Source organism: Gigantopelta aegis, chromosome 7 (genome assembly GCF_016097555.1).
Source record: "Gigantopelta aegis isolate Gae_Host chromosome 7, Gae_host_genome, whole genome shotgun sequence".
Classification (NCBI taxonomy): Eukaryota; Metazoa; Mollusca; class Gastropoda; order Neomphalida; family Peltospiridae; genus Gigantopelta; species Gigantopelta aegis.
Window position 1 is genome coordinate 29,092,823 of NC_054705.1, and position 27,093 is coordinate 29,119,915.

The window sequence follows — 27,093 nt, forward strand, 5'->3', positions numbered from 1 at the left end:
ATAGACAAGAAAGAACAAACCACAGGCTTTGACCAGTTGTGGTGCACTGGTTGGAATGAGAAAAAACTCAATCAGTTAAATGGATCTACTGAAGTGGTTCGATCCTGCGATTCAAGCACCTCGGATGAGCACTCAGCTGAGCTGAATCCCACCCCAACAAACAAAACTGAAATATGTCTATTTCAAACTGTATTTGTTGTACTGTTAATAGTCATAGATTTATATTTATGTGCAAAATTAGGCTTACAATGTTTTGTGAAATTGGGCTCTGGATGCTAGTCAAATTATATTGAGGTGTAACTCACCCACTCTCTCAGAGAGAGAGAGAGAGAGAGAGAGAGAGAGAGAGAGAGAGAGAGAGAGAGAGAGAGAGAGAGAGAGAGAGAGAGAGAGAGAGAGAGAGAGAGAGAGAGAGAGAGAGAGAGAGAGAGAGAGAGAGAAAGAAAGAGAGATAGAGAGAGAAAGAGAGATAGAGAGAGAAAGAGGGAGAGAGAGATAGAGAGAGAGAGAGAGAGAGAGAGAGAGAGAGAGAGAGAGAGAGAGAGAGAGAGAGAGAGAGAGAGAGAGAGAGAGAGAGAGAGAGAGAGAGAGAGAGAGAGAGAGAGAGATAGAGAGAGAGAAAGAGAAAGAGAGAAAGAAAGAAAAGAATCTTGCACCAGAAGACCATGTACGTACATGGACCTCTATCTACAAGCATGACCAGCTATGAAAACGTTAGTTTGTTTTGTTGAACGGCACCATTAGAGCACACTGATTTATTAATAATCATCACCTACTGAAGTTAATCATTTGGTAATTCTGACACATATAGTTTTAGAGGAAAACCACTACATTTTGTCATTAGTAGCAAGGGATCTTTTATATGCATTTTCCCCACAGACAGGACAGCACATATCACAGCCTTTGATATACTAGTCGTGGTGCACAGGCTGGGACAGAAAAAGACACACCAATCAGAGAATGGATTCACTGAGATGATTTGATCCCATCACGCATGCAGGTGAGCACTCTACCAACTGAGCTTCATCCTGCTCGACCAGTTATGAAGGAAGGAAATGTTTTATTTAACGACGCACTCAACACATTTTATTTATGGCTATATGGCGTCGGACATATGGTTAAGGACCACACAGATATTGAGAGAGGAAACCCGCTGTTGCCACTTCATGGGCTACTCTTTTTCGATTAACAGCATGGGATCTTTTATATGCACCATCCCAGACAGGATAGCACATACCATGGCCTTTGATGTACCAGTTGTGGTGGACTGGTTGGAACAAAACCAGCTATGAAGTTAGAGGGTAAATATTGATGTATCAGCCCTTAGACATGCTGCCCACTTTTAAAAATTAAATATTGGAGAAACAAACAAACAAAAGTGAATTTAATAATTTAATAAATTAAAAAAAAAAATTCCATGCACTGAGATAAACATTCATAAATGTACCATACCTATAAACCAAGTTTCATTCATGTAGGACTTAGGCTGCAAATTTAGCAGGATTCCGTGTTTCCACAAATCCAATGTATTGGGTCGGAAGTGTAAGATTACGAGACGGGTTCCCAAAATATCTTAGAGGCGGGATTTAGCTCAGTCGTTTGAGTGCTCGCTTGAGGTGCTGGTGTCTCAGGATCGTAACCCCTCAGAGGATCCATTCAACTCATTGTTTTTTCTCGTTCCTATCAGTGCACCATAATTGGTCAAAGGCCATGATATGTGCTTTCCTGTCTGTGGGAAAGTGCATATAAAAGATCCCATTCTGCATTAAGAAAAATGCAGCAAGTTTCCTCTGATGACTATGTGTCAGATTACATAATGTTTGACATCCAATAGCGGATGATTAATTAATCAGTGTGCTCTAGTGGTGTCATTAAAGAAAACAAACTTTAACTTTATACCGGTATGTGCCAGCAATGCTGCATTGGTTGAAAAGATGGAAATACCAATGCTGTCCACTGAAGACTGATCCCACATGTGTATAACATAGGAAGCATTATGTAGGTAAAATAACTAATTAATTCGGCTCCAAATATAGCTTAACAGAGTTGTTAATTAAGTAATATATGAATACGCTGTTCGTGTTTTATTAATGTTATTTTTTGTTTTGTTAGCTTGTTTGTTTGTTTGTTTTGGGCTGGTTTTTTGTTTACTGGTTGAGGATGTTGTTCTGTCTTCTTCTTTCTTTTTTTAGTGTGTGTGGGAAACTGCTAATAAAAGATTCCTTGCTGCTTGTGTCTGTGGGAAAGTGCAAATAAAAGATCCCTTGCAGCTAAAAGATCCCTTGCTGCTTGTTGAGTTAATATACAAGTAAAGACATAAAAAAACCTAAGATTATTTCTGATGTAATTATTGTATTTACAAAATAACTATTAAATTTTGAACTTCGTTGGTGATATTTGCTATTCTGTCACAGCAGCACAAAGAGTAATTCCTATAAGATGCAAACTGTCATGCAACCATTTTACAGTAAGAGACAGACCTATGTGAACTTTTGAAAAACAATTTTCTTCACCCCATGGAGTGATGTTTATTGCCAGGTTTATGCAACTTCTCCACATCTGATAACTAGGACGCGAAGTTCTCCACAAGTCATTTTCAGCCATTAATAAGGGTGGGGTAACTAAGTCAGATTATAAAAGGTATCATTTGCCATTAATAAAGCTAATGCCTGCGAACAAGCTGAGTAGCTAGTCCAGCTGTGAGAGTTCATTTTACATCACAGTTTGGGGTCCAGTCTCCTTACAGATAGTAATCATCTCGACAACATAAGACATGTATCTCGCCTGTCTGGTGGCAAAACTCTCTTCCTTTCTTTATTCCAGACAGTTTAACACAGCTAGCCCTGTCATTTTATCTAAGAAGGTATTTTTTATTACTATTATGCTTAAGTTCATAGAGTTTTAAGACTCAATAAAGAAATGCTTTGTGTTTTTGTAGATTAACCAGTTTATGTTTTATTTACTGAATAATAACTCAGAGTATAAACATGGATAATCCAATGAAAAAAATAATGAAAAACGTTTTGTGTTTCTGCAGATAAAAAATGTATGATATATTTGTTTAATAATAAAAAGTTCGAGTTAGTTTTGACACCACTAGAGCACACTGATTTATTAATCATCAGCAAATACATGTAAAACATTTGGTATTCTTGACACCTTCTACATTTTTATTTTAGTAGCAACGGATCTTTTATATGCACCATCCTACACAGGATAGCACATACCACAGCCTTAGATATACCAGTTGTGGTGCACTGGCTGGAATGAGAAATAGCCCAATGGGCACACCGACAGATTCGATCCCAAACCGACCACGCATTAAGCAAGAGCTTTACCAATGGGCTACGTCCCACCCCTTTTTTAATAATAAAATATTTCTTTATGGGTGTTTAATTTTTTTGTAATAAAAATGGATGATCCAATAATATCACTCCATATGGCATATTATTATAATTTCCTATAAAATGGTAATTGGCTTATATAGCAGTCCTTACGGTTTAACAAAGAGCGGGATTTAGTTCACTTGGTACTTTTGCTATTTTCAAAATTCTGCCGTTTCGAACTCTACACCCTCTCACTTCTATCCCAGACCCAGTCACTGGGGAAGTTGGAGATTGTGCCTAGGAGATGTGCTTGAACCTTAATTGGATATAGACATGTTAATATGTCATCCAATCCAATCAGTTAGTAGATACCAATATTTAATATTTACATGTAGATACAAACAAAAAAATTAATTTCATTTAGTATATTTTAATTTATTTTGTTTAGCATAAAGAGCTTTAAAAATGCTTTATTCAGTTTAAAACAAACATTCTGAGAGTACCGTTAAAGCAATACATGTCCCTTACCGGACCCAACAAATTTTCTTTTCTTCTAAATTCAAGGGCCATAAACTCTGTGAAAAATGGGTAAATCACCAGGAATCAAACTTGATCTGTAACAGCACATGATGAAACTATACATTAAATTTCAGCTCAATAGCTTGAAGCACTGTGGAAAACCCCCCCATCCAGAAAACTATATGTGGGAGAGACAGGCGGACAGACAGACAGACGGAGATGAAACCTATAGTCCCCTCCAGTTGGATGACATGATAAAGCTATATACAAATTGTCAGCTCAATATCTTCAGTATGAGATAATGCAAAAAAGTCAGGAAAACAACTTTTATTTCCTTATTTCTCAGTTCATTATGGCCATAAGTCAAACTTCATCTATAACTGTATGTGATAAAGCTATAAAAAACAGTTTAGCTCAATATTTCAAGGCATTGTGAGAAAAACATCCAGAAAACTATATGTAGGACAGATAGAAGAACAGGCAGACAGACAGACAGACAGACAGATACCTATAGTTTCCTCCAGTTGGACCGGGGACTAATAAAAAATGGCTTTATGAGGTAGGGTTTTTAAAATATATATTTTGCAGGGGTGCATACAAGATTTTGTGAAGGGTAGGTGAGTTAGTAACTGGTACTAAATAAGAGTGCTGAACAATGTTGGTTGAGAGAAGGTTGCTGTCAAAGAGGGTGAGCAACCAATTTTGTAAATCTTCAGCACAGTCAAACTTCAAACTGGTAGTGTTTAAACAATGGTAGATATACATGTGCACATTATTGGAACTAAACAATATACACCAATGTTGCTTTTATCAGATTTCAACAAAAGACAATAAGTTTGACAATACATTTAATATCAATATTAAATGAATCTTGATAAAATAACGTCTCTCTAAAACACACAAAAACAAATCATACTTCATCAGCATATATATTACTGACATTGTCAGAAAAAGGCTTGCATTTTGGGAAATATTGGTATTACCAGAGTAAATTTTCTGTGGGATAAAGTTAAAGTTCATTAAAAGGAATACTCCATTTGTAATCAAAACAGATTTCTGAACATTTTAGCACATTTTACAACTTAAATGCAAAGTCTTTTCTTCAACAGAAAGATCTTAAATAGATGAACGATACGTCTTCCTCATGAAAATTTACTTTGCGGAGGATTTTATAAAATACCCTGCATCAAAAACCTCAGCACCACTAATCTCATCACCGTCGCACTAGGAGGATTATAGGTCAAATATATTCTTCGAGCTTAAAATACAGCAAAGCCCGTTCCTGACAAAGCCGAAGCTGGGGTTGATTTGCTTAAATCCAATCAGAGAAGATTACCGATGACTCGAACCACACAGCTCGTCCCATGCATGACTTTCCTCATCCATCGGTAATTTGAATGTTAAATGGAGGATTTAAAGCGAGTTGGATGGCACAGCAGAAAAACACTGAGACAAACAAGTCTACGAATCAATCTTCAATAAAATGGGAATTCTGCAGCCTGAAATGCTGCCATTCAGTGCAGAAGCTTATCGGTAATTTTCGTTGAGCAAGACTAATAAAAAACAAATCCCCAGCAATTCTGTTGTCGGCAAGCTCGCATCACTCTGACTGACAGTGGAATGGCATTAAGCAAATGGGGGCTTAAAACTGGGAGATTAAACATACACATTTGGAGAGAAGATAAGCAAACACATTTAGGCTACGCTCACTAATCCTCCTAGAATTAATCCCTGAGAATGATTGCTCCCCACACTTAAATCCCAATTTAGCAACGCTATGCTTTCTCAATGTCAAAGTAAAGTCGACTCTTTATGCTACGAATAATACTTGCAAGACAACCAGTGTTCGCTATAAAGTCCTCAGCTATCATTTCACTGGGGTTTGGGGAGATATTGATGGCTATGACAAAACACAGATAATTAAGTGACAGCGAAGATTTTCTTGTGGATTTTCTATGGGATTAGTTCTTTTTTAAGAACAAATGCCGTTTGAAGCAGATAAGTCAGACAGAGGCAATCTGACATGAAATGTATTAAAGCAGTAAGCGTCTAACTTCTGGCTGAGTGCAGCACTGCATTTATTTAATTATCACACGAAAATAAAAATCACACATAACATACGTATCTGTTAATTCTGAACAAAAATAAAAATGTTAAAAATCAAAGGTATGGTTTGAATTTCTGTAGTACATTTAAAAACACTATTAACAAGCATTGAATTTGGGGATTTTTTGTTTTACCATTCCACCAGATATATAATAGATATGTACAGTGTGCGATTTTGGTTTCAAAAATTTAAGTGCCATAATTACAACTCCCTGTTTACTAATCTTGAGAGCCCGCCACCAAACCAGCGAGTAGAACAGAAGATACACTAAATGTTTTGCATAAAACCATGCAAGTTGACTGTGTCAATTCGAAGAACCAATGTAATTTGTACAAATAATTTTACGGACCACATGGGCTTGTATGCTAGCCAAGCTAGAAAGTCCTATATGATTTTTGCAAGCCTCAGGCTCCCGGACTCTCCTCAAAATCACACACTGATATAATATAGATATTTTGGGATTCTATGTCATAATTTTATATTTATGATCTAAAATCTGGAATTTGCGGAAATACAAAATCTGCTAAATGTGCAGCCTGATTGATGTAATTTTATGTTAACAAACAAATAATTAATATTGTTATCTATGAACTTTTGTAATACATATAAAATTGACATGGATATATTGTTAGATTTTGTATTATACCATCAATAGAACAGCCTTTATCTGTATGCCATTTAGCATATACCATTATCATCACAGACAACTGTGTATAGCATGTATTCTAAAACATTTCTTGATAATAATAATTTAAAAAATAATAAGCCCCCCCCCCCCCCCAACACAACATAGCACTGTTCCTTTTATTTTAATTTATTTTGATGTTGTTGTTTTTTGCTCAAAACCTGGATTCTATTTGTGTCTTTAGATGCATATTTAATAGATGTAAAGTTATTCCATTAATACCATTCAACACTGATGAAAAAGAATATTTGCATAAATTATTACATGTATTATAATCATAATCCCTCACCAAAATGTTGGAATGACATAGCTTAGCCAGTTCAAACAAAATCAAAACAAAAAAATTAATAGCAATTTTACTCTGAAATTTTTTGTTTTGCATTTAAATAATTTTCATAAATGTAGAGAAAATATTTGGTTCAATTTTAAGTTTTACAAGATGACTGCCAAAATCTGCACACGGTATAAAATTTATGTTACAAATAAAAAATATTATTGTAAGATATGTTAAATTGATTGTGTACAAAGCCAATATGATGCAGCACAATGACCCATCACCAAACTTAATGGGCATGTTTCTGAAACTGTCACCTCTCAGTCTCTTACTCATTGTGTTTTCTAATTATCTCAAAATATTACACAACAAAATCTATGATTAATAAAACTTCACAAATATCAAAAATCACATTCATCACCTTTTGAAAATTATGGTTAGCTGTACAGACAAGCAAATATTGATAATGGGAAGTACATAAACCAGAGAACTGTGGGACATTATTTACTTTGAACTGATTGGTCAACTGTAATTAACCCAGAGTTACTGAAGTCGAATCCTGAGTTAATGCAATATAACCTTGAAATGGTAAAAACTAACCCTGATTTTGCTAACCATATTTTAAAATGTGTTTTAGCCATCCCTTCATTTCAACTTATTTCTGTGCTTATATCCAATTAAGGTTCAAGCATGCTTTCCTGGGCACACACACCTCAGCTATCTGGGATGTCTGTCCAGGACAGTGAGTTAGTTATTAGTTGTTAGTGAAAGAGAAGAGGGTGTAGTGGTCTTACCATTGAGTCGTTAAAACACCACTGAGGCCGGTAGTCATCCCTTGGTTAATTTTAGGACTATAACTCAGTTAGTTTTAACCAGTTGAACATTAAGTTAACTCAGGATTATAACAACCGGGTGATTCACAGGGCTTTGGATAAAGCTAAGACGATAAATGCTGTGCTCAAAATAAGTAAAATAAACATGCCCAAACTACCCGGTTAGGACAAACATGCAGACCTTAAAATTTTCATTTTAAAACCACTGAATTGGTATGCTTTACTTAGATTAAAGTAACTTGAAATGCTCTTCTGAATATCTACAACACGTAAGCAGTTGGTAATAACATTATTGTATTAAAAAGACCGTGTTGCATGTACTTACAACAGATAAGAAACGTGCTGTGCCCTAATTAGTGAGATCTAGAGCCCTGATTCTGTATCTCAGTGTATAAACAAAATATATGTCACTTAAAACTATAAACAAAATATATGTCACTCTATAAACGTATGCCACTTGTTTTGTTTTATTAACCACTTGAGAGAGCAATTGCATTTTAATCATGATGATAATGTTTACTGCAATTTGATTAAGTGAATAATGAGACCATATCGGCGGTAGTAATTATGAATTATCCAGGTATCAGTGGTAGTAATTATCAATTATCCAGGTATCAGTGATAGTAATTATGAATTATCCAGGTATCAGTGATAGTAATTATGAATTATCCAGGTATCAGTGGTAGTAATTATGAATTATCCAGGTATCAGTGATAGTAATTATCAATTATCTAGGTATCAGTGGTAGTAATTGTCAATTATCTAGGTATCAGTGGTAGTAATTGTCAATTATCCAGGTATCAGTGATAGTAATTGTCAATTATTCAGGTATCAGTGATAGTAATTGTCAATTATTCAGGTATCAGTGATAGTAATTGTCAATTATTCAGGTATCAGTGATAGTAATTGTCAATTATCCAGGTATCAGTGATAGTAATTATCAATTATTTAGGTATCAGTGATAGTAAATGTCAATTATTCAGGTATCAGTGATAGTAATTGTCAATTATCCAGGTATCAGTGATAGTAATTGTCAATCATCTAGGTATCAGTGATAGTAATTGTCAATCATCTAGGTATCAGTGATAGTAATTATCAATTATTCAGGTATCAGTGATAGTAATTATCAATTATCTAGGTATCAGTGATAGTAAATGTCAATTATTCAGGTATCAGTGATAGTAATTATCAATTATTCAGGTATCAGTGGTAGTAATTATCAATTATCCAGGTATCAGTGATAGTAATTATCAATTATTCAGTCATTGAAATCAGCAATATTTTCTGGTAACCCTGTACAGGTTACCACAAATTACAGATCTGGTAACCTATAGGTTATGACACATTTATCAAGTTACAATTTCCATTATTATTGTTATATGTACTTAGAGACCACTCAACGAGCTACGAGGCAATACCGTTTACCTTGCACAAGTGAATTAATCTTGTTCTTCCAGAACCTTCGGCGTTGCATCATAGCTGTGACGTACGTATTGCTGATGACATAAGTTAGTTGTTGACATGACTGCTACCATGGAAACTATTCTAACACACAATTAACGGACTATAGTGAAGCACTGTTTATGACGTCAAAACGTATCTAGAAGAAATGAGGTTTTTCTTTCCCAAGGGAAATATAAATTTTTTCTTTCCCACATATGGGTAATAACCTACAATCTTATAACAGATACGCTTATACTTTGTTTTCTCATTGTACTGATATTTGTATGTATTTTTAATAAAAACCACAAATGATGAAAAGTCAGAGGCTGTAGATTGTGTTTAAATAACATTTTGGTTGACCAAATACCGTTCTCGACTTGTTGACATGATAACCTCCTGGTAACCTGGACGACCATTCTCTACTTATTTTGATGCGTGATTATCATGTGACATAAGCCTAATTCTACTCATTTACTTAGGATTAAATTTTCAATTTAGTTTTTATATCGTTAATTTCAATATATTATATGGAAATAAGAAGTTTGTTTTGTTGAATGACACCACTAGAGCACATTGATTAATTAATCATCAGCTATTGGATGTCAAACATGTGGTAATTATGACTCATAGTCAATAGAGGAAACTCACTTCATCTTTCCTAATGCAGCATGGGATCTTTTATATGCACTTTCCCACAGACAGGAAAGCACATACCACAGCCTTTGTCCAGTTGTGGTGCACTGGTTAGAACGAGAAAAAACCCCAAGCAGAATGGATCCACCGAGGTGGTTCGATCCTGTGACACAAGCACCGCAAACAAGCACTCAACCGACTGAGCTAAATCCAACCATTATATGGAAATAAAGCTTAACAAAACATGCATATTTATTTATGAATTAAATTTTAAAGCTATGTTTAATGCTAGAAATTTTACATCTTACAAAGAATGACATCATGAATCAGTGCTTGACAACATACTACAACAGGCTTGGTTGCTTATGGTATGCTCAGACTACCAACTGCCAGCAGAAAGTCGGCCAATTCGATGGTTGCATTGAAATTTCCCCAACTCCTGACTTTAAACGGGTGGGCTCAGATTAACAAGTAATGGCTTATACAGGCATCGAAATAAGCATTGTGTCTGGTAACCCATTTACGGGTTACCACAAAATATAGCCTGGTAACCTATAGGTTACCACAACTATAGACTATGAAAGTTGGAACTGAATTCCTGTTACTACTGCTTTTAACACACTTACATGTGTGCCAGATGATTATTGTAGAATACATGTATTTATGATTCATTCTTTAACTTACTACTGTTCTTAATGTATTACATGTAATTCTTTACAAGTAGGTGACTCATATTTAATAATTGAACAATTGAATAAATAAACTGATGCAAATAAAAATGTTCTGTTTTTTATTTTCTCTTATTTTATCATACAACAATGAAAGATAATCGGTGCGCATGAACATCGGTACAAAAAACTAAATCCGGAAGTAAATTAATCTAGTGGGCGCAGCTATTTCGTATGAGAAAATGAAATGCAGAAGTAAATTCATCTAGTGAATGCTGTTAAAATGCAAATTAACTATAATTGCTTGTAACTGCACAAGTGTGAACAAACATCAATGCAATTCCTTATGAGAAAATGAAATGTGGGAGTCCAGAATGCATTACCTGGTTTACGTTTGGAAATAAAACTACCTTTGAATTTTTTGTCGAGAACAAAACACCATTCTCAATTTTTCTTCCTTTTGTTAATCTGCTGGTAACCTGAATGACCATTCTTGACTTATTTCGATGCCTGCTTATACAACGAAAATCGGGTTGTAAGAGCGCCCAGACCAGCAACTGGACAGTCGTAGGAGTCATGATAGCATAAAGTTGGCCAATTTTGTGATGGCAGTTGGTAGTCTGACTCTAGCATTAGACTGATCATACAAATCTACAGATTTTTTCCATTTGTTTTAAAGAATTGCAGAATACAAATAATAACATGTATGATGTAGGTTACCGGCTTTATCCTGTTGAGGATGAATTGTACTTGGCAAATCTTATGCTATTCCCCATTCTTGTCTTCACCGGCTAATCACAATCCTGTTATATTCCCCATCGTACCCGAGACTGGTCATGATATGTAGAAAAGATATTGTAAGATATACTGTAACAGGAATGTCATAAACACCCACCTGCTGTTGGTTTTTTACTGGCTTAAATAATGTTCACAGAGAATAGAATTATAAAGAATAGACACCTCTGACTGAATGTTAGTATGTAAAACATAATTTGTATATATGTTGATAACCTTGTGACATATGTTGGAAAGTTACTTCCTAATAGGTTAATACAGTTGGTAGTTAATGTATGGGTGAACATTTAAGATAAATCAATGAAATTGCATCATTGTTAAGCTTCAATATGAACTTGTTTAAGTTACATGTATAGTATTCACAGAAAATGGTAATAACCATGTATACATGTGTAATTTTGTTTTTCACTTTTTATTGTTATCCTTAATTATATCACTGTATAATTCAGGAAAAATAAGTCATCTTATTATTAATGTTACTGATTTACATTCTTGTATTTAGCTTGCAGAAAATGGATATATGATGCATGCTTGTGCAATGTAATTTTAATTATATACATACATATATACGTATTAAAAAAATATATATATAAAAATTAACTATAAATCACCTTGAAATGCCCTAAATCTGTCCCAAAAGGAGAACATGTCCAACAACTCTGAGATATACTTTTTCCCAAGTCTGCTATATCACACATTTTCAGAATAAAACAACATGCAATAAAACTTGCAATAATCAAACATTTACAAAAGTGGACGTCTTGCCAGTAACAAACAATTAAACGAAAAGTTTTACTGGTGCAAGTATATCTTTGTTTTATCATCTCCACACTTCCCTAATCAGTATGTAACAATGGAGACACTGGGTTGGTTTAGTTCACTTCCTTCTACGAACTGGATGAGCTCTTTATTTCTCCTCCCATCAAATACTCTCACTTTATCCTTCTTAGCTAGTACATAAGGACATCATTCTTGATGTTTACTTACTACGTCTGCCATAAACTTAGGACACACTAATTAACTCATAGTGCTTGAACCGTAATAGGATACAAGAACAAAAATAGATGGTCATGAATGAATTATTGGTACAATGGTAGTAGAAATGTGTTTTATCCCTTGGGATACAAATATGTTAATACCTGTCAAATCAGCCTCGGTGGCGCAGTGGTTAAGCCATCGGACATAAGGCTTGTAGGTACAGGATTCGCAGCCTGGCACCGGCTCTAACCCAGAGCGAATTCTTAATGTATCAGTAGGTAGGTGTAAGGCCACTACAGCCTTTTCTTTCACTAACCACTAACCAACTAACAACTAACTCACTGTCCTGAACACCTGGACACACAGCCCAGATAGCTGATGTGTGTGCCCAGGACAGCATGCTTGAACCTTAATTGGATATAAGCACAAAAATAAGTTGAAATGAAATGAAATACATGTCAAGCAAAACAACCACACTAGTCATGCTTTCTAACAATAATTATAATCTAAAGGCTCCAGTGAGTAACAAACACGGTTCCATTATCTATGTTGCTAACATCGATATTATCTCTGATATTAGGCACCGTTCCATTATCTATGTTGCTAACATCGATATTATCTCTGATATTAGACACCGTTCCATTATCTATGTTGCTAACATCGATATTATCTCTGATATTAGACACCGTTCCATTATCTATGTTGCTAACATCGATATTATCTCTGATATTAGGCACCGTTCCACAAAAGCTACATTGTTTTTAATTCACAATTTTAAAGACAAACATCTCTGATTTTGTTTTTCCATGAGACAACCAAATTTAGATGGAAGTCGTCTAGTGGTTGTCATGAAATAACAGTTTAGCTGCATTCTCTGTACAACTCTAGTAAACTTCACCCCTCCCAAGACACATAGAGAGAACACAACATTAATGAAATTTACAACTTTCATAAACTATCTAAAGTTTTTTTACATAAGTACGGTATATGACTTTTGCATTTATTTCAAAATGTCTAGTAGATGATAAAGTTAAATACAAAATGTCAGCTGAGTATCATTGCAAAAAAGGTATAGAAAACAAATATTTGTATCTCCTAAAGTTAAAGGGCAATAACTCTAAAAAAAAATGGTAAATCACCATGAAAGTCAAACTTGATCTGTTATACACACAATTTCAGCTCAATATCTTGACGCATTGTGAAAAAAAGTCCAGAAAACTGTATGTGGGACAGACAGACAGGCAGATGGTTAAAGTTTGTTTTGTTTAACGACACCACTAGAGAACGTTGATTTATTAACCATTGGCTATTGGATGTCAAACACATACCGGGTAGCACATACTAAGGCCTTTGATATACCAGTTGTGGTGCACAGGCTGTAACGAGAAATAGCCCAATGGGCCCACCGACGGGGATCGATCCTAGACTGACCATGCAGCAGACGAGCACTTCACCACTAAGTTACGTCCTGCCCCAACAGAAGGACGGAGATGAAACCTATAGTTCCCTCAGAATATTTTGTGGCATTGCGGAAAAAGTCTGGAAAACAAATTATGTTGTATCTAAAAAAAAAACTATATGTGGGAGAAACAGGCAGACGGACGGATGGACAGACAGAGATGAAACCCATAGTCCCCTCCAGTTGGAACGGTAGGGGACTTACAGTACTGATAAACCAATACATGTCCTCAACCGGGCCCAACACATTTTCATACCTCCTAAGTTCAAGGGCCATAACTATCTGACAAATGGGTAAATTAACATGAAAGTCAAACTTGATCTGTAACAGTACATAATATCTAGCTATACACAAAATGTTAGCTGAATATCATAAGTGATTTGCAGGGGGAAAAAACAGTCTGGAAAAAAAAATTGTATCTCCTAAGTTCAAAGGCAAATAACTGTAAAAAAAATGGGTAAATCACCATGAAAGTTAAACTTGATCTGTAACAGCACATGATAAAGCTGTACACACAATTTTAGCTCAACATCTTGAGACATTGTAAAAAAAAAAAAAAATCCGGAAACTTATGTGGCACAGACAGACAGAAGGAAGATGAATTTAAAGTTCCTTCTTGTTGGACCGGTAGGTGACTAAAAAACCCACTCATGCAGGACTAAAAATCCCTCACGGCATATCCTCTATAAAACATATCATAAATCTACCTTCAGGTGTCACAGGTTGGGGACTAAAAACCACTCACTTATCCTCTATAAAACATCCTCAACCTACCTGCAGGTATCACAGGGGTCCATCAGAGGTAGGGGACTAAAAATCACTCCTCTATAAAACATATCATCAACCTACCTGCAGGTGTCACAGGTAGGGGACTAAAAATCACTCATGACATATCGTCTATAAAACATATCATCAACCTACCTGCAGGTGTCACAGGTAGGGGACTAAAAATCATTCATGACATATCGTCTATAAAACATATCATCAACCTACCTGCAGGTGCCACAGGGGTCCTTCATAGGTAGGAGACTAAAAATCATTCATGACATATCGTCTATAAAACATATCATCAACCTACCTGCAGGTGCCACAGAGCTCTGCTCTGGCTGCTTGAGACTTGTATCCACACCGTGACCAAGACCATGTGCCGGTCTGTTGATTACCGATCCAGCTCTCTCGAGCACCATGCCACTGCCATGTCCAGCCATGCCCACTTGTGGACCTTGTCCATGACTTCTCACCCCAGACATCTGACTCTCATCGGGTTGATAGCAATGTTGTTTGTGAGTCTGCAGTGAGAAAACACAAATTCTAATTCAACACATTTGTAAGAATGAATCTGATTGGATCCCTGCTAAAAATTTCAGGTGGTAAAATCACCGATATGCCGGTCGCAAATTTTCTGACAGAAATACGTCATAGGTTAAGCGAGGAACAGGGTTGTTTTGTAATGACGTCATAAAGACAATTTCTGTAGGTTCATATTACGTACAGAAGTCGTTAAATACGGAGAGGTTTTTATGTCAGAATGAACATATTATTCTTTATTAGTCGTTATTTAATCATGAGAGCAGATTAAATATGTCAAATTACACATCTATGTTCGAGCCGCTAACTGTCCAACCACCCATCATCTGTTAATGGGCTGCCTAATGGCGTCACCAGCTGGTGACGTTTATAGGCTTATTCTTACTACAAATGTCACAATTTCCTATTTAAAATCAACCAGCAAACAGTTTAATAGGGATAACCCTACTGTGTTTTCCGATTTGCATATGTATATCGGTGGTTTTACAGTAACAAATTTACCGTTTTATTGGCTCCGCTAACGCATTTTTAATGATTTTTTTTTTAATTTTACAAATGTAACACAAATTAATATTAATATAAACACTGAATGATGTGAAATAGTATTGAAAGACAGACACTATAGTAATTTTGGTGTATTTGGCAAAAAATAGGGTCATCAGCCTTAAAGTGTAAACATTTTGTGGCGAATTTACAAAGCCAGTTTTTGACTACATGTATTTACAATGCTAGGAAAACAGGCTTCGTAAATTCAGCTCTTGAACATGCACACCTCTTTACAATCCATCCAGTGCACCACAACTGGACAAAGGTCATGGTATGTGCTTTCCTGTCCATGGGAAAGTGCACATAAAAGATCCCTTGCTACATTTGGAAAAATGTAGCATGTTTCTTCCGATGACTATGAGTCAGAATTACCAAATGTTTGACATCCAATAGATGATGATTAATTAATCAATGTGCTCCAGTGGTGTCATTATAACAAACTTTAAACCTCTTTACAAATTCCTATATCCACCACTAGTGTCCACATGAATAGTAGTTGTAACTATATCCTTTATATTCTCTTTTGGCTTAGGTCTCTCCGACCTTATTCTAAATTTTATTGCAAATTCCGCCCACCTCAAATTTACCTCCCCTCTCCTGTCCCGAACTTAGCCACTGGTGAAGTCAGAGATTAAGCCTGTGTGAGATGTGCTCGGAAACATAATGTTATATGACCATGTTAAAAGAGTTCAGGTTCAGGTTTATTTTTTGAAAATGGTGGAAATTATAATTAAATCCGTACACATAAAACAACTTCACAACCTCATAGAAAATCTGAAAACATGTCCATTCCTCTTTTGTATTGGATTCCTAAACTTTATAACAATCCATACGATGAGAGAAGAAGAAGTTTGTTTTGTTTAACGACACCACTGGAGCACATTGATTTATTAATCATAGGCTATTAGATGTCAAACATTTGGTAATTTTGACAGTCTTAGAGATGAAAAACACTACCCCCTTTACATTTTTTCCATTAGTAGCAAGGGTTCTTTTATATGTACCATTCCAGACAGCAAGATAGCCTTTGGTATACCAGTCATGGTGCATTGGCTGGAACGAGAAATAACCCAATGGGCCCACTGATGAGATCGATCCCAGACCAACTGTGCATCAAGTGAGCTCTGTACCACTGGGCTACGTCCCGACTCTCATACAAGTAGAGATATGTCAAGGGGTCCAGCAAATGCACCAGCAAAACCTTGTCTCCAAGTAGAGCTACATCGAAGGGTCCAGCAAATGCACCAGCAAAACCTTGTCTCCAAGGAGAGCTACATCGAAGGGTCCAGCAAATGCACCAGCAAAACCTTGTCTCCAAGCAGAGCTACATCTAAGGATCCAGCAAATGCACCAGCAAAACCCTGTCTCCAAGGAGAGCTACATCGAAGGATCCAGCAAATGCACCAGCAAAACCCAGCCTCAGAGGAGAGGCTATGCAGAAAATTGCCGTAATGTCCTATTCATGTACTCCAATATCTTGGAAATTAAACAATGTGTCACGACCAAACTGGCCGTGACTTAATTTGCATGTTAGTAATTGGTCATCATACTCAAATAAGATTTCTCTATAAGTTGTTTTATTACAAACACATGAAACTTTTCATGCTTATTTATTTTGAAAGTGTTCTGTTATATCACTTTAGGAAGGAAGGAAATGTTTTATTTAATGACGCACTCAACACATTTTAATTACGGTTACATGGAGTTCGACATATGGTTAAGGACCACACAGATACTGAGAGAGGAAACCTGATGTCGCTACTCTTTTCAATTAGCAGCAAGGGATCTTTTATATGTACCACCCCACAGACAGGATAACACATACCACAGCCTTTGATATACCAGTCGTGGTGCACTGTCTGGAGCGAGAAATAACCCACATACAGGGATCGATCCCAAACCAACTGCGCATCAAGTGAACGCTTTACCACTGGGCTACATCCCACCCCTGTTATACACTTAAGATGCTTGTTAAGTTATCATAATGATCCCTAAAAATTCCATCGGTCCAGGCCAACTGGTCTTACCCTCTTGTTTATCAAATTCGAGACCTGGGACATATAGACAGGAAATAGGAATCCCCCTGGGCACCAACTGTGCTCTACAATTTCCAATTTGTTTCTCTATGCATATGAATGAATAAGAATTTCCGACTAATCTGGTTAAATCAAAACAAAGCAATCTGGCTAAAACTTTTTACTATACTTTTCCGCTATATTGATCATCTTACATCATTCAATAATAGCAGGATTACAGATTACCTTCCTTTGATTTACCACAAGAGTTAGAGATAAAAGGAACATCTGAAGGTATTAAATCAGTTTCATACCTTCATCTATGCATAGAGATTCAAAGCCAAACTGGTCTACAAACTAAGCTGTATGACAAAAGGGAGGACTTCAACTTTCCAATAGTCAATTTCCCCTGCATGTTGAGCAGTATACCTTCTGCTCCAGCTTTTGGTGTCTACATATCACAACGTATAAGATACCTTAGGGTAGAGCTGGGTGGTACTGAAATTTGAGGTTTGGTATTGATATCGGTATTTTTTGGTTGATTTATCTCAGTATTAGTACGGTATTCAGTAGTGACACAATACCAATACTGATACTGAGCAGTATTTTCTATATACTTGGCTTTAAATGCATGCCTGAGTTAAGGCTTACCCGATAACTTCATCTAAATAAAATTAAATTCCATCTAAATAAAATTACATTACATACACACGGCTCTTGTCCGATTTATACCCAACCCATTTTGCATTCGTCAAATACATGTATATTGTTAGTGCTTTACTAAATGATGGGAAACATTTTTCAATACTGAAATTTGGGTATTTTGAAATTTGCTCGGTACGGTAAATCGATACTGACATGATACCGATACTGAATGGAATATACAATATACCGCCCAGCTCTACTTTAGGGCATGCATATTGTATGCAAATTTCAAACAACGTCATATCATTCTGGCACAGAAGTTGTCCATCAGGGATATGATGTCCACAGACATTCAATAATTTTTTTTGTACGTTAGACATTTAGAGGCTATATGTACTAAATATAATGCATCTCTGACCAAAATGATGTCTGATACTATTCCATATTTTGAACTTGTGCATACTTTTTCCATCTCTTTGGTAAAAAAAATGTCATCGTTTTAGATGAAGCGATGGATCTGACAGCTGTAGTGGCAGTACTCATGATGGGTGCCAACGAGGGGAAGAATGCACTCACTTTTCACGAACAGCTGATATCATCAGTGTTATGACAGTGATTCATGAGTGCATGCCATCACAATTTACTTCTAATGAGCTGTCTGGTGCCAGTTTTGATTTGATAGTAAACTAGTCTGGAAGTGGCAGTCCTCTGTGGTGGTGCAAAACGGATGAAATATCCAGTAAAGGATCTCCTTGGGAGTGGCTGTCCTATAGATGACACACCAGATTGAGATCCATGGAATCGACCACTATTTTGTCAATTACCCATTTGACTCTGCATTGTTCACTTATTATGTATTACACTTTTGTCTCTCTCTTTTTTTCTTTTTTTTACAAAGCCTTGGTGGTGTCGTGGTTAAGCCATCGGACATCTCTCTCACTAACCAATAACAACTAACCAATTGTCCTGGATAGACAAGCCCAGATAGCTGAGGTGTGTGCCCAGTACAGCGTGCTTGAATCTTAATTGGATACAAGCACGAAAATAAGTTGAAATGAAATGTTGTTCAGTTTATATGATTGAAATACCAATCTACATGTAGGTTCCTTTAGATTTGCAACATTCACCTGATAGAAATAAGCAGACATTTTCACTAGTCCACTGGACAAATACATCCAGAAATTGACTTGTCGAACACCATTTTCACTTGTCTAAATAAATAGTTCATGGAACAAGAAATAGGCCAATGGGCCCACTGATGGGGATTGATTCTAACCCGATCACGCATCAGGTGAGTGCTTTACCACTGGGCTTCATACCACCCTAGATTCGAAACCTGCCAACTGATACTTTGTGTTTTTAAATATTATATGTACTCTACCATACAGGACATGCACATAGCATGACCATTGATATATCAGTCGTGGAGCACTGGCTGGGACTGAAAACCTCCAAGGAGGGTTGATCATACGACCCAATCAATCACATCAGGTGAGTGCTCTACCTGACTGAGTGACATCCCGCCCAAAATATGCCTCCTGAAAACTGTCGTGAGCACAACCTCCGACTGTGCCAGAGACTTTAGACCAAGGCTGACCCAACTTGAAGTTTAACCTGTGCTAAACTTAAAGTTTGTTTTGTTTAACGACACCACTAGAACAAACTGATTTATTAATCATTTTTAACCAGGGTTGTACGTAATCCCAAGGGTCTTTATTTTGTGAGGTGGGAAGTAACCTAGTGGTACAGTGCTCGCTTGATGCACGGTCAGTTTAGGATCGATCTCCATCGGTAGGCCCATTGGGTTATTTCTCATTCCAGCCAGTGTATCATGACCGATATATAAAGTCTATGGTATGTGCTATCCCGTCTGTGGGATGGTGCATACAAAAGATCCCTTGCTACTAATGGAAAAATGTAGCAGGTTTCCTCTATAGGAAAACATGTATATATCAAAATTACCAAATGTTTGACATCCAATAGCCGATGATTAATAAATCAATGTGCTCTAGTGGTGTTGTTAAACAAAACAAACTTCTTCTAGGACTATATGTCAAAATTAACAAATGTTTGACATTCAGTAGCTGATGATTAATAAATCAATGTGCTCTAGTGGTGTTGTTAAACAAAACAAACTTCTTTTGAGATTAGAATTTACAAATCAACTACTTGTAACTTGGTCAAAAACCTTCGTATCACATTAACAGGTGTTGAAAATCTCTCAGCAAATACTTTCCATGCATGGGTTATAGCATTATCTGACACACATTCTAGTCTAGGAATTGTAAACGAACAGATTATAGCACAAATGTGTGTACTGGAGGTACTGAGCAAAGTGGATTTTCTGATTATCTGAATGCCAGCTTTCCCTGCAGGGAACAATTCCATTTAGGCAAAAATGATTAACAGATGTGCTGTAGCAGTGGGAAAGCACATGTGGTCAAGAGATCAGGTTTAAGCTTGGAGAGTGATTAGCACCAGGAACAGGAGGAGTAAAGCTGAACTTGTTAGGTAACACAGAATTAAATATGCAGATAGTGTGTCACCCATACCAACTTCAGGATCAAATGATGAGCAACAACAAAAATAATTCACAAAACATTCAACAACAAATACAGAACTTGAGCTCCTGAAATTTTCATTTTCTGATAAAACTATAGATATACAATATGGGCCAAATTCAGAAAGCCTGTTGGTAGCACTAAACCAAATAACTTCCGGCTGGGTCAAAGTTCACAAAGCCTGTTGTTGTCTTACATGTGCAGGCCTTCTAGGTAGCACTAAACCAAATAACTTCCGGCTGGGTCAAATTTCACAAAGCCTGTTGTTGTCTTACATGTGCAGGGCTTCTAGGTAGCACTAAACCAAATAACTTCCGGCTGGGTCAAATTTCACAAAGCCTGTTGTTGTCTTACATGTGCAGGGCTTCTAGGTAGTAGGTAGTACTAAACCGTAAATACCATATAGCCTATAGGTAGCACTAAACCAAATAACTTCCGGCTGGGTCAAAGTTCGAGGTGCACCCATAGAGAAGTGAACAACACAAGTCCTGTGATTGGTTATAGTACCAATGTGTCAAGTAGCCTTGTAAAAAAAAAAAGTACTTGACTTTTGTGCGGAACTAGGGTAGTCATAGACGCTACCCGTTATCACAGAAATGAGCAGCTTGAACCCCAATTTTTTCTGATTTACTTTAAGAGTTGAGGGGTAGTAGTATTTATATATGTGGTGTTTATGTCGATTGATACGCTGCAGGTAGGCGTTTTAGCCACATATGTTACTATTGTTGTCTATGGGATTTGATTTGGTAGTATACACCCTCTAGATTATGGTAGCCCCACTCCCATGGCTAGTACTATTCAATGTTTGGCTAGTAAATAACTAGTACCGCTATGCCTGAATGCTAGTGAAAGAAAAAGAAGTCAAGTGTTTCAATAAGTCCATTTTGTGTTAGTTTTTTTAATCTCTTTAGGTGACACATCTGATTATTACTATTATTTAGTAAAATTGTATTAACTTCAAGTAAAGTAAGGCTAGTGAATTTTTAATCGTGGCTAGCACATTTTTAAAATCACTGATCCTATGGCTAGTAGATTTTATAAAAATTTAGAAGCCCTGTCATGTATTTACAATGATTAAAGGGAAGGGATTTAGCTCAGTCGGTTGAGTGCTTGCTTGAGGTGCTTGTATCGCCGGATCAAATTACCATGGTGGATCCATTCACCTGTTTTTTTTCTCCTTCCAACTAGTGCACCACAACTGGTCAAAGGCTGTGATATGTACTTTTCTGTCTGTGGGGAAGTGCATAAGATCCCTTGCTGCATTAGAAACAATGTAACTGGTTTCCTCTGATGACTACGTGTCAGAATTACCAAATGTTTGACATCCAGTAGCTGTTGATTAATTAATCAATGTGCTCTAGTGGTGTCGTTAATCAAACCAAACTTTAACCTTACAATGCTTAAAAACCTGGGGTTTTTTTAATCTGACACTATACATGTTTGAAAAACATTATATTGATTCAGTGATTGTCAATGTGTAGGATTCAAGACTTCTTTTTGTCAGCATAAAATAGGAAGGTAGGAATGTTTCAATTAATGATGCACTCACCACATTTTAATTATGGTTATATAATGCCGGACATACAGTTAACCATACAGAAAGAAAGAAACAAAATGTTTTATTTAACGACACATGCACTCAACACATTTTATTTACGGTTATATGGTGTCAGACATATGGTTAAGGACCACACAGATTTTGAGAGGAAACCCGCTATCGCCACTTCATGGGCTACTCTTTCTGATTATCAGTAAGGGATCTTTTATTTGTGCTTCCCGCAGGCAGGATAGCACAAACCATGGCCTTTGTTGAACCAGTTATGGATCACTGGTCAGTGCAAGTGGTTTTCACCTACCCATTGAGCCTTGCGGAGCACTTACTCAGGGTTTGGAGTCGGTATCTGGATTAAAAATCCCATGCCTCGACTGGGATCCGAACCCAGTATCTACCAGCCTAACCACGACACCACCGAGGCCGGTCAGGACCATACAGATAATGAGAGGTAACCTGCTGTCCCCTCTACAACAGTTACTACATGGCCCCATATTTAAAACATTCATTTTGTTCAAAATGAAGGTGTAAATAGGTACATAAAGCCCTGCTTACATGTATTTTATCTGCAATATGTACATACGTCCCTTATTACACTAATCAACATTCCAAGTATACGAATGATCACTGAAAATGTACACACCTAATACATTTTTGATGAATGCTATTAAAGTATAGGTTTACAAAGCAAACAAAAATCGATGTATTTTTACTGAACCAGTGTCAAAAAGGTTCACAAGATTTTAGCTGAAACAGTTTCACGTCATTTTAAAAGCTCTATAATGTAAAAAGCTAAACCATTTCAAGGAGTTGAATTGATTTTAACTTGATTTAAAGTTTCATTTTTGATATTAATAATGCATATATACATGTTATGTCACTTATTACACAATGAATCACATCGTCTATGGATGAAATGTAACATGCTATATAATATTAATAAAACAAAATGAAATGTAAGCTTTTATTTGTGATCAAACATGGATCTCGAGCACACATCTAGTAAGCATCTGGATGCAATGGACAGTGTCTGCAGACCTTTAAATTGTTCCATGCTACAGTCCCAAGGGGTGTATTTATGCCATGTTTTCCAGTTAGAAGGAAGGAAATGTTTTATTTAACAACACACTCAACACATTTTATTTACGGTTAAATATGACGTCGGACATATGGTTAAGGACCACATAGATATTGAGGGAGGAAACCTGCTGTCGCCACTTCATGGGCTACTCTTTTCGATTAGCAGCAAGGGATCTTTTATATGCACCATCCCAAAGACAGGATAGCACATACCACGGCCTTTGATGTACCAGTCGTGGTGCACTGGCTGGAGCGAGAAATAACCCAATGGGCCCACTGATGGGGATCGATCCCAAACCGACCGCGCATCAAGGTATGTGAAGATGTCTGTACCCCAACCAGTGCTCACAGTGGAAAATATTTTTGGTTTAGCCAGTTTTCAGATATAGTACATAGTATCTCCTTAAAAATTATTAAACTGTGGTTAATTTAAGGAATATTTATTACTATTAGTCAACGACTAAATGTAGCCACTTTGCATAAAAATTAATAATTGGCTAATTTGGCAATGTACAGTGTGAGTCCTTGCCCATCCACCCCTCCCACCCATCCACCCCTCCCACTTTCTGCCTGGATTAATCTATGAATCAATGAGATGGGAAAATGTTTTGCCTTAGTGTTAGATTATTTGACAACTAAGTACTGTGACATGTAAGATTATTTGACAACTGAAAGTACTGTGACATGTAAGATTATTTGACAACTGAAAGTACTGTGACATATAAGATTATTTGACAACTTTAAGTACTACGATGATATAGAGTATTTGACAACTGAAAGTACTGTGACAATTAAGATTATTTGACAACTGAAAGTACTGTGACATGTAAGATTATTTGACAACTGAAAGTACTGTGACAATTTAAGAGTATTTACAACTGAAAGTATCATTATAACTGGATCCATGTTATAACTTATCAGCCGCTATACACTACTATCACTTCATTATCTAGTTTCCCCGATGCCCTGAAACTTACAAGTGACAACAATGATAAACAATGTCATACATGTTATAAGCCACTATATACTATTGTCACTATATCAGTATGTGACAAATCCAAACAAATGCTTAAAATGGTATAACCCTACACTTTCCTGATATGCTCAAACTTACAACAAAAACAAAACAAACATAAACAATGTCATGTTATAAGTCCCCATACACTACTGTCACAACATTATCAGTATATGACAAATCCAAACTGCTTAAAATGATATGATAAGCCTACACTTTCCTGATATTCTTAAACTTACAAGTGTCAACAAAACCAACATAAACAATGTCATGCTATGCTTGACCAGACTATTTTACACTACTGTTACTACATTATCAGTGTCACTATGTGACAAATCCAAACAAATGGTATGATAAGCCAACACTTCCCTGATGTGCTCAAACTTACAAGTGACAACAAAACTAAAACCAACATAAACAAATGGTATGATAAGCCTACACTTTCCTGATGTGCTCAAACTTACAAGTGACAACAAAACTAAAACCAACATAAACAATGTGATCGTGATGCTAAGCTTGACGAGACTACTTCAAACTCACGTGTGATTCTACGTTCACTGCTGTCGGGGTGTTTGCCGCTACCCAGGCCTCTGCGAAAGTCTCCATAGCGGCATGGAAGTCCATTCCACGCGCCCTGGCACTGGAGCAATCGTCTGCTTCTGCAATGGCCGACGAGACAATGGCTCGGTCCCTTTAAGACCTAACAATATGCTTTAAAGGATTATCCACGACAGTACGATTACTGTAATCGGAGAAACATTCGAATTCGCTACGTCTCCCTCACATCTCCATCTCAATTCTGTTATAGTTCCGACTCCAGTTTTGAGAAAATTCTTCAACCATCGTAGCGAAACGGGAGAATTTTGCTAGGTTTCTAACCTCCCTCTAAAGATAAAGCTGCTCAGATCCTAAGAGGATTAGTCGACCTGATTGTGCATGTAAATAGTCGTCACTTGGCGCATGAATATATAGTTCTCCATGTACATGCTGCTAACATTTGTTTAGCGTTTTGCGGAAGCACTAAATATTTTCATGTTCAACTGGGTGTTAGGTTTGGCATTTGAAAAGTAAACACTGTCGTAATTTGTGCATCTTTTCACGTCGGTGGGCGGTATGTCGGCGATTCCCGCGCACGAATATATAGACCGTTGATCCACGTAATTGGGCCAAAGATTAAGATGGGTACCTCCAGCGGTAATCATGAAACGTCAGCTGTCGTTTGTTACATATTATTGGTTATAATAGCATATTAAAGGGCAAGCTGGAATTAACAATGAAACAATAGCAACACAAAATTCAGATTATAATTGGTCATTTTAAATTATCTGCATCGTGTAGGCTAAATATAAACATATCTCGTCTCTACTGCCTAGCACTAGTCATGTGGGAATCTTGCGTGTAAAATTCTAAAAAAGATTGGTGCAATTTAATTTATTATACACTTATTCATGCAAACAATGTTCAGTCTTAATGCAATCCTGGCCATTTAAAATGCATTATTAAAACTGTTAACTATGCTGCGGTGGCATGGGCGTATGGGGACTCTTTGATTTAGGGGGGCTGGAGGGGTTGATTTGCCCGAAATTTTACCCAGATAAAAACTGCCCGAACTTTCCCCACTGTTTTGCCCGAATTTGGGGGGGGGGGGGCAATTGCCCCCTCCCTGCCCCCCCCCTCGGGTCGTACGCCCATGTGCGGTGGACTAGTGGAATCTAGATAATATCGTTTCAATAACTACAGTTCAATAATTGTTTAATTAACATGTTTTGGCAGTTTTGCCTTTTTAAAAATTATAAGTAAGATGATGTCACGTCAGGTCATTGAGATTTATCATTTTGTTCAGAATCTGTAGTAGATATAAAAGTAGTCTAAAATTAGCAGGTTAATGCATAAAAAAAATTGTCGTGAGAACAGACATTAGACCACTAAATGAACACACTGAAATTTAAAAGTACTAAATCACAGAAATTTCAAGTAGAAAAAGGTAATAATGATTGTGCATATATACATTTCTTAGCAATTTTGTCAAATTATTTAATTATCTCACATTGTATATAAAATATGAAACAATGTTTTAAAGTACAGTAAAACAAAAAGTAATACTGCTGTATTACATTGTATATATGTAAAATTGCAATAAAGTGATTAAGATATGTTCACTAAGTAAAACATTGCCATTTAGTCCATGTGACGTTTTATGTTTGCACATGTTTACATCAAGTAAAACATTGTCATTAAATACATGTCGCGTTTTAAGTTTGCACATGAATATGTAAGAATACATGGAAACAGTCAATACGCAGTATGCAATACGCACTGCGTATTACGTATTACGCATTACGCGCACAATACGTACACATGGGTTCCTAGCTTTATTCGCGTATTCAAAATGTTCCCCTTACTAAATGGTAATATTCATCACTGCAGCGCTAAATAATATTTTAACAGGGGTACAAGAAATATGATATGCAGTGTCATTTTGTATTTAAGTGGGTATTATTACTTAACGTAGATTTACAGGAATATAAATTTGTGTAGCTACGATGGCCATTTCCCTATCTGTCCTATATATTGCACACCGTATTATGCCACTGTATGTTTTATGAAATAAAACAGGTCTAGTATGACTGTTTTTAAAGTGTGCTCTTTTA

General features: G+C 36.5%; 1 protein-coding gene across 1 annotated transcript in view; it reads right to left on the bottom strand.

The window, feature by feature from the left end:
- Positions 1–25,330, bottom strand: part of LOC121377339 — a 74,909-nt gene extending 49,579 nt beyond the window's left edge. The window contains exons 1-2 of the mRNA XM_041505288.1: positions 24,983–25,330; positions 14,799–15,009 (exon numbers count right to left, since the gene is read on the bottom strand). Of these exons, the coding sequence (XP_041361222.1) occupies positions 14,799–15,009; positions 24,983–25,066 (295 nt within the window). The 5' untranslated portion in view covers positions 25,067–25,330. The remainder of the gene's footprint in view (positions 1–14,798; positions 15,010–24,982) is intronic.
- Positions 25,331–27,093: the final 1,763 nt, after the last annotated feature.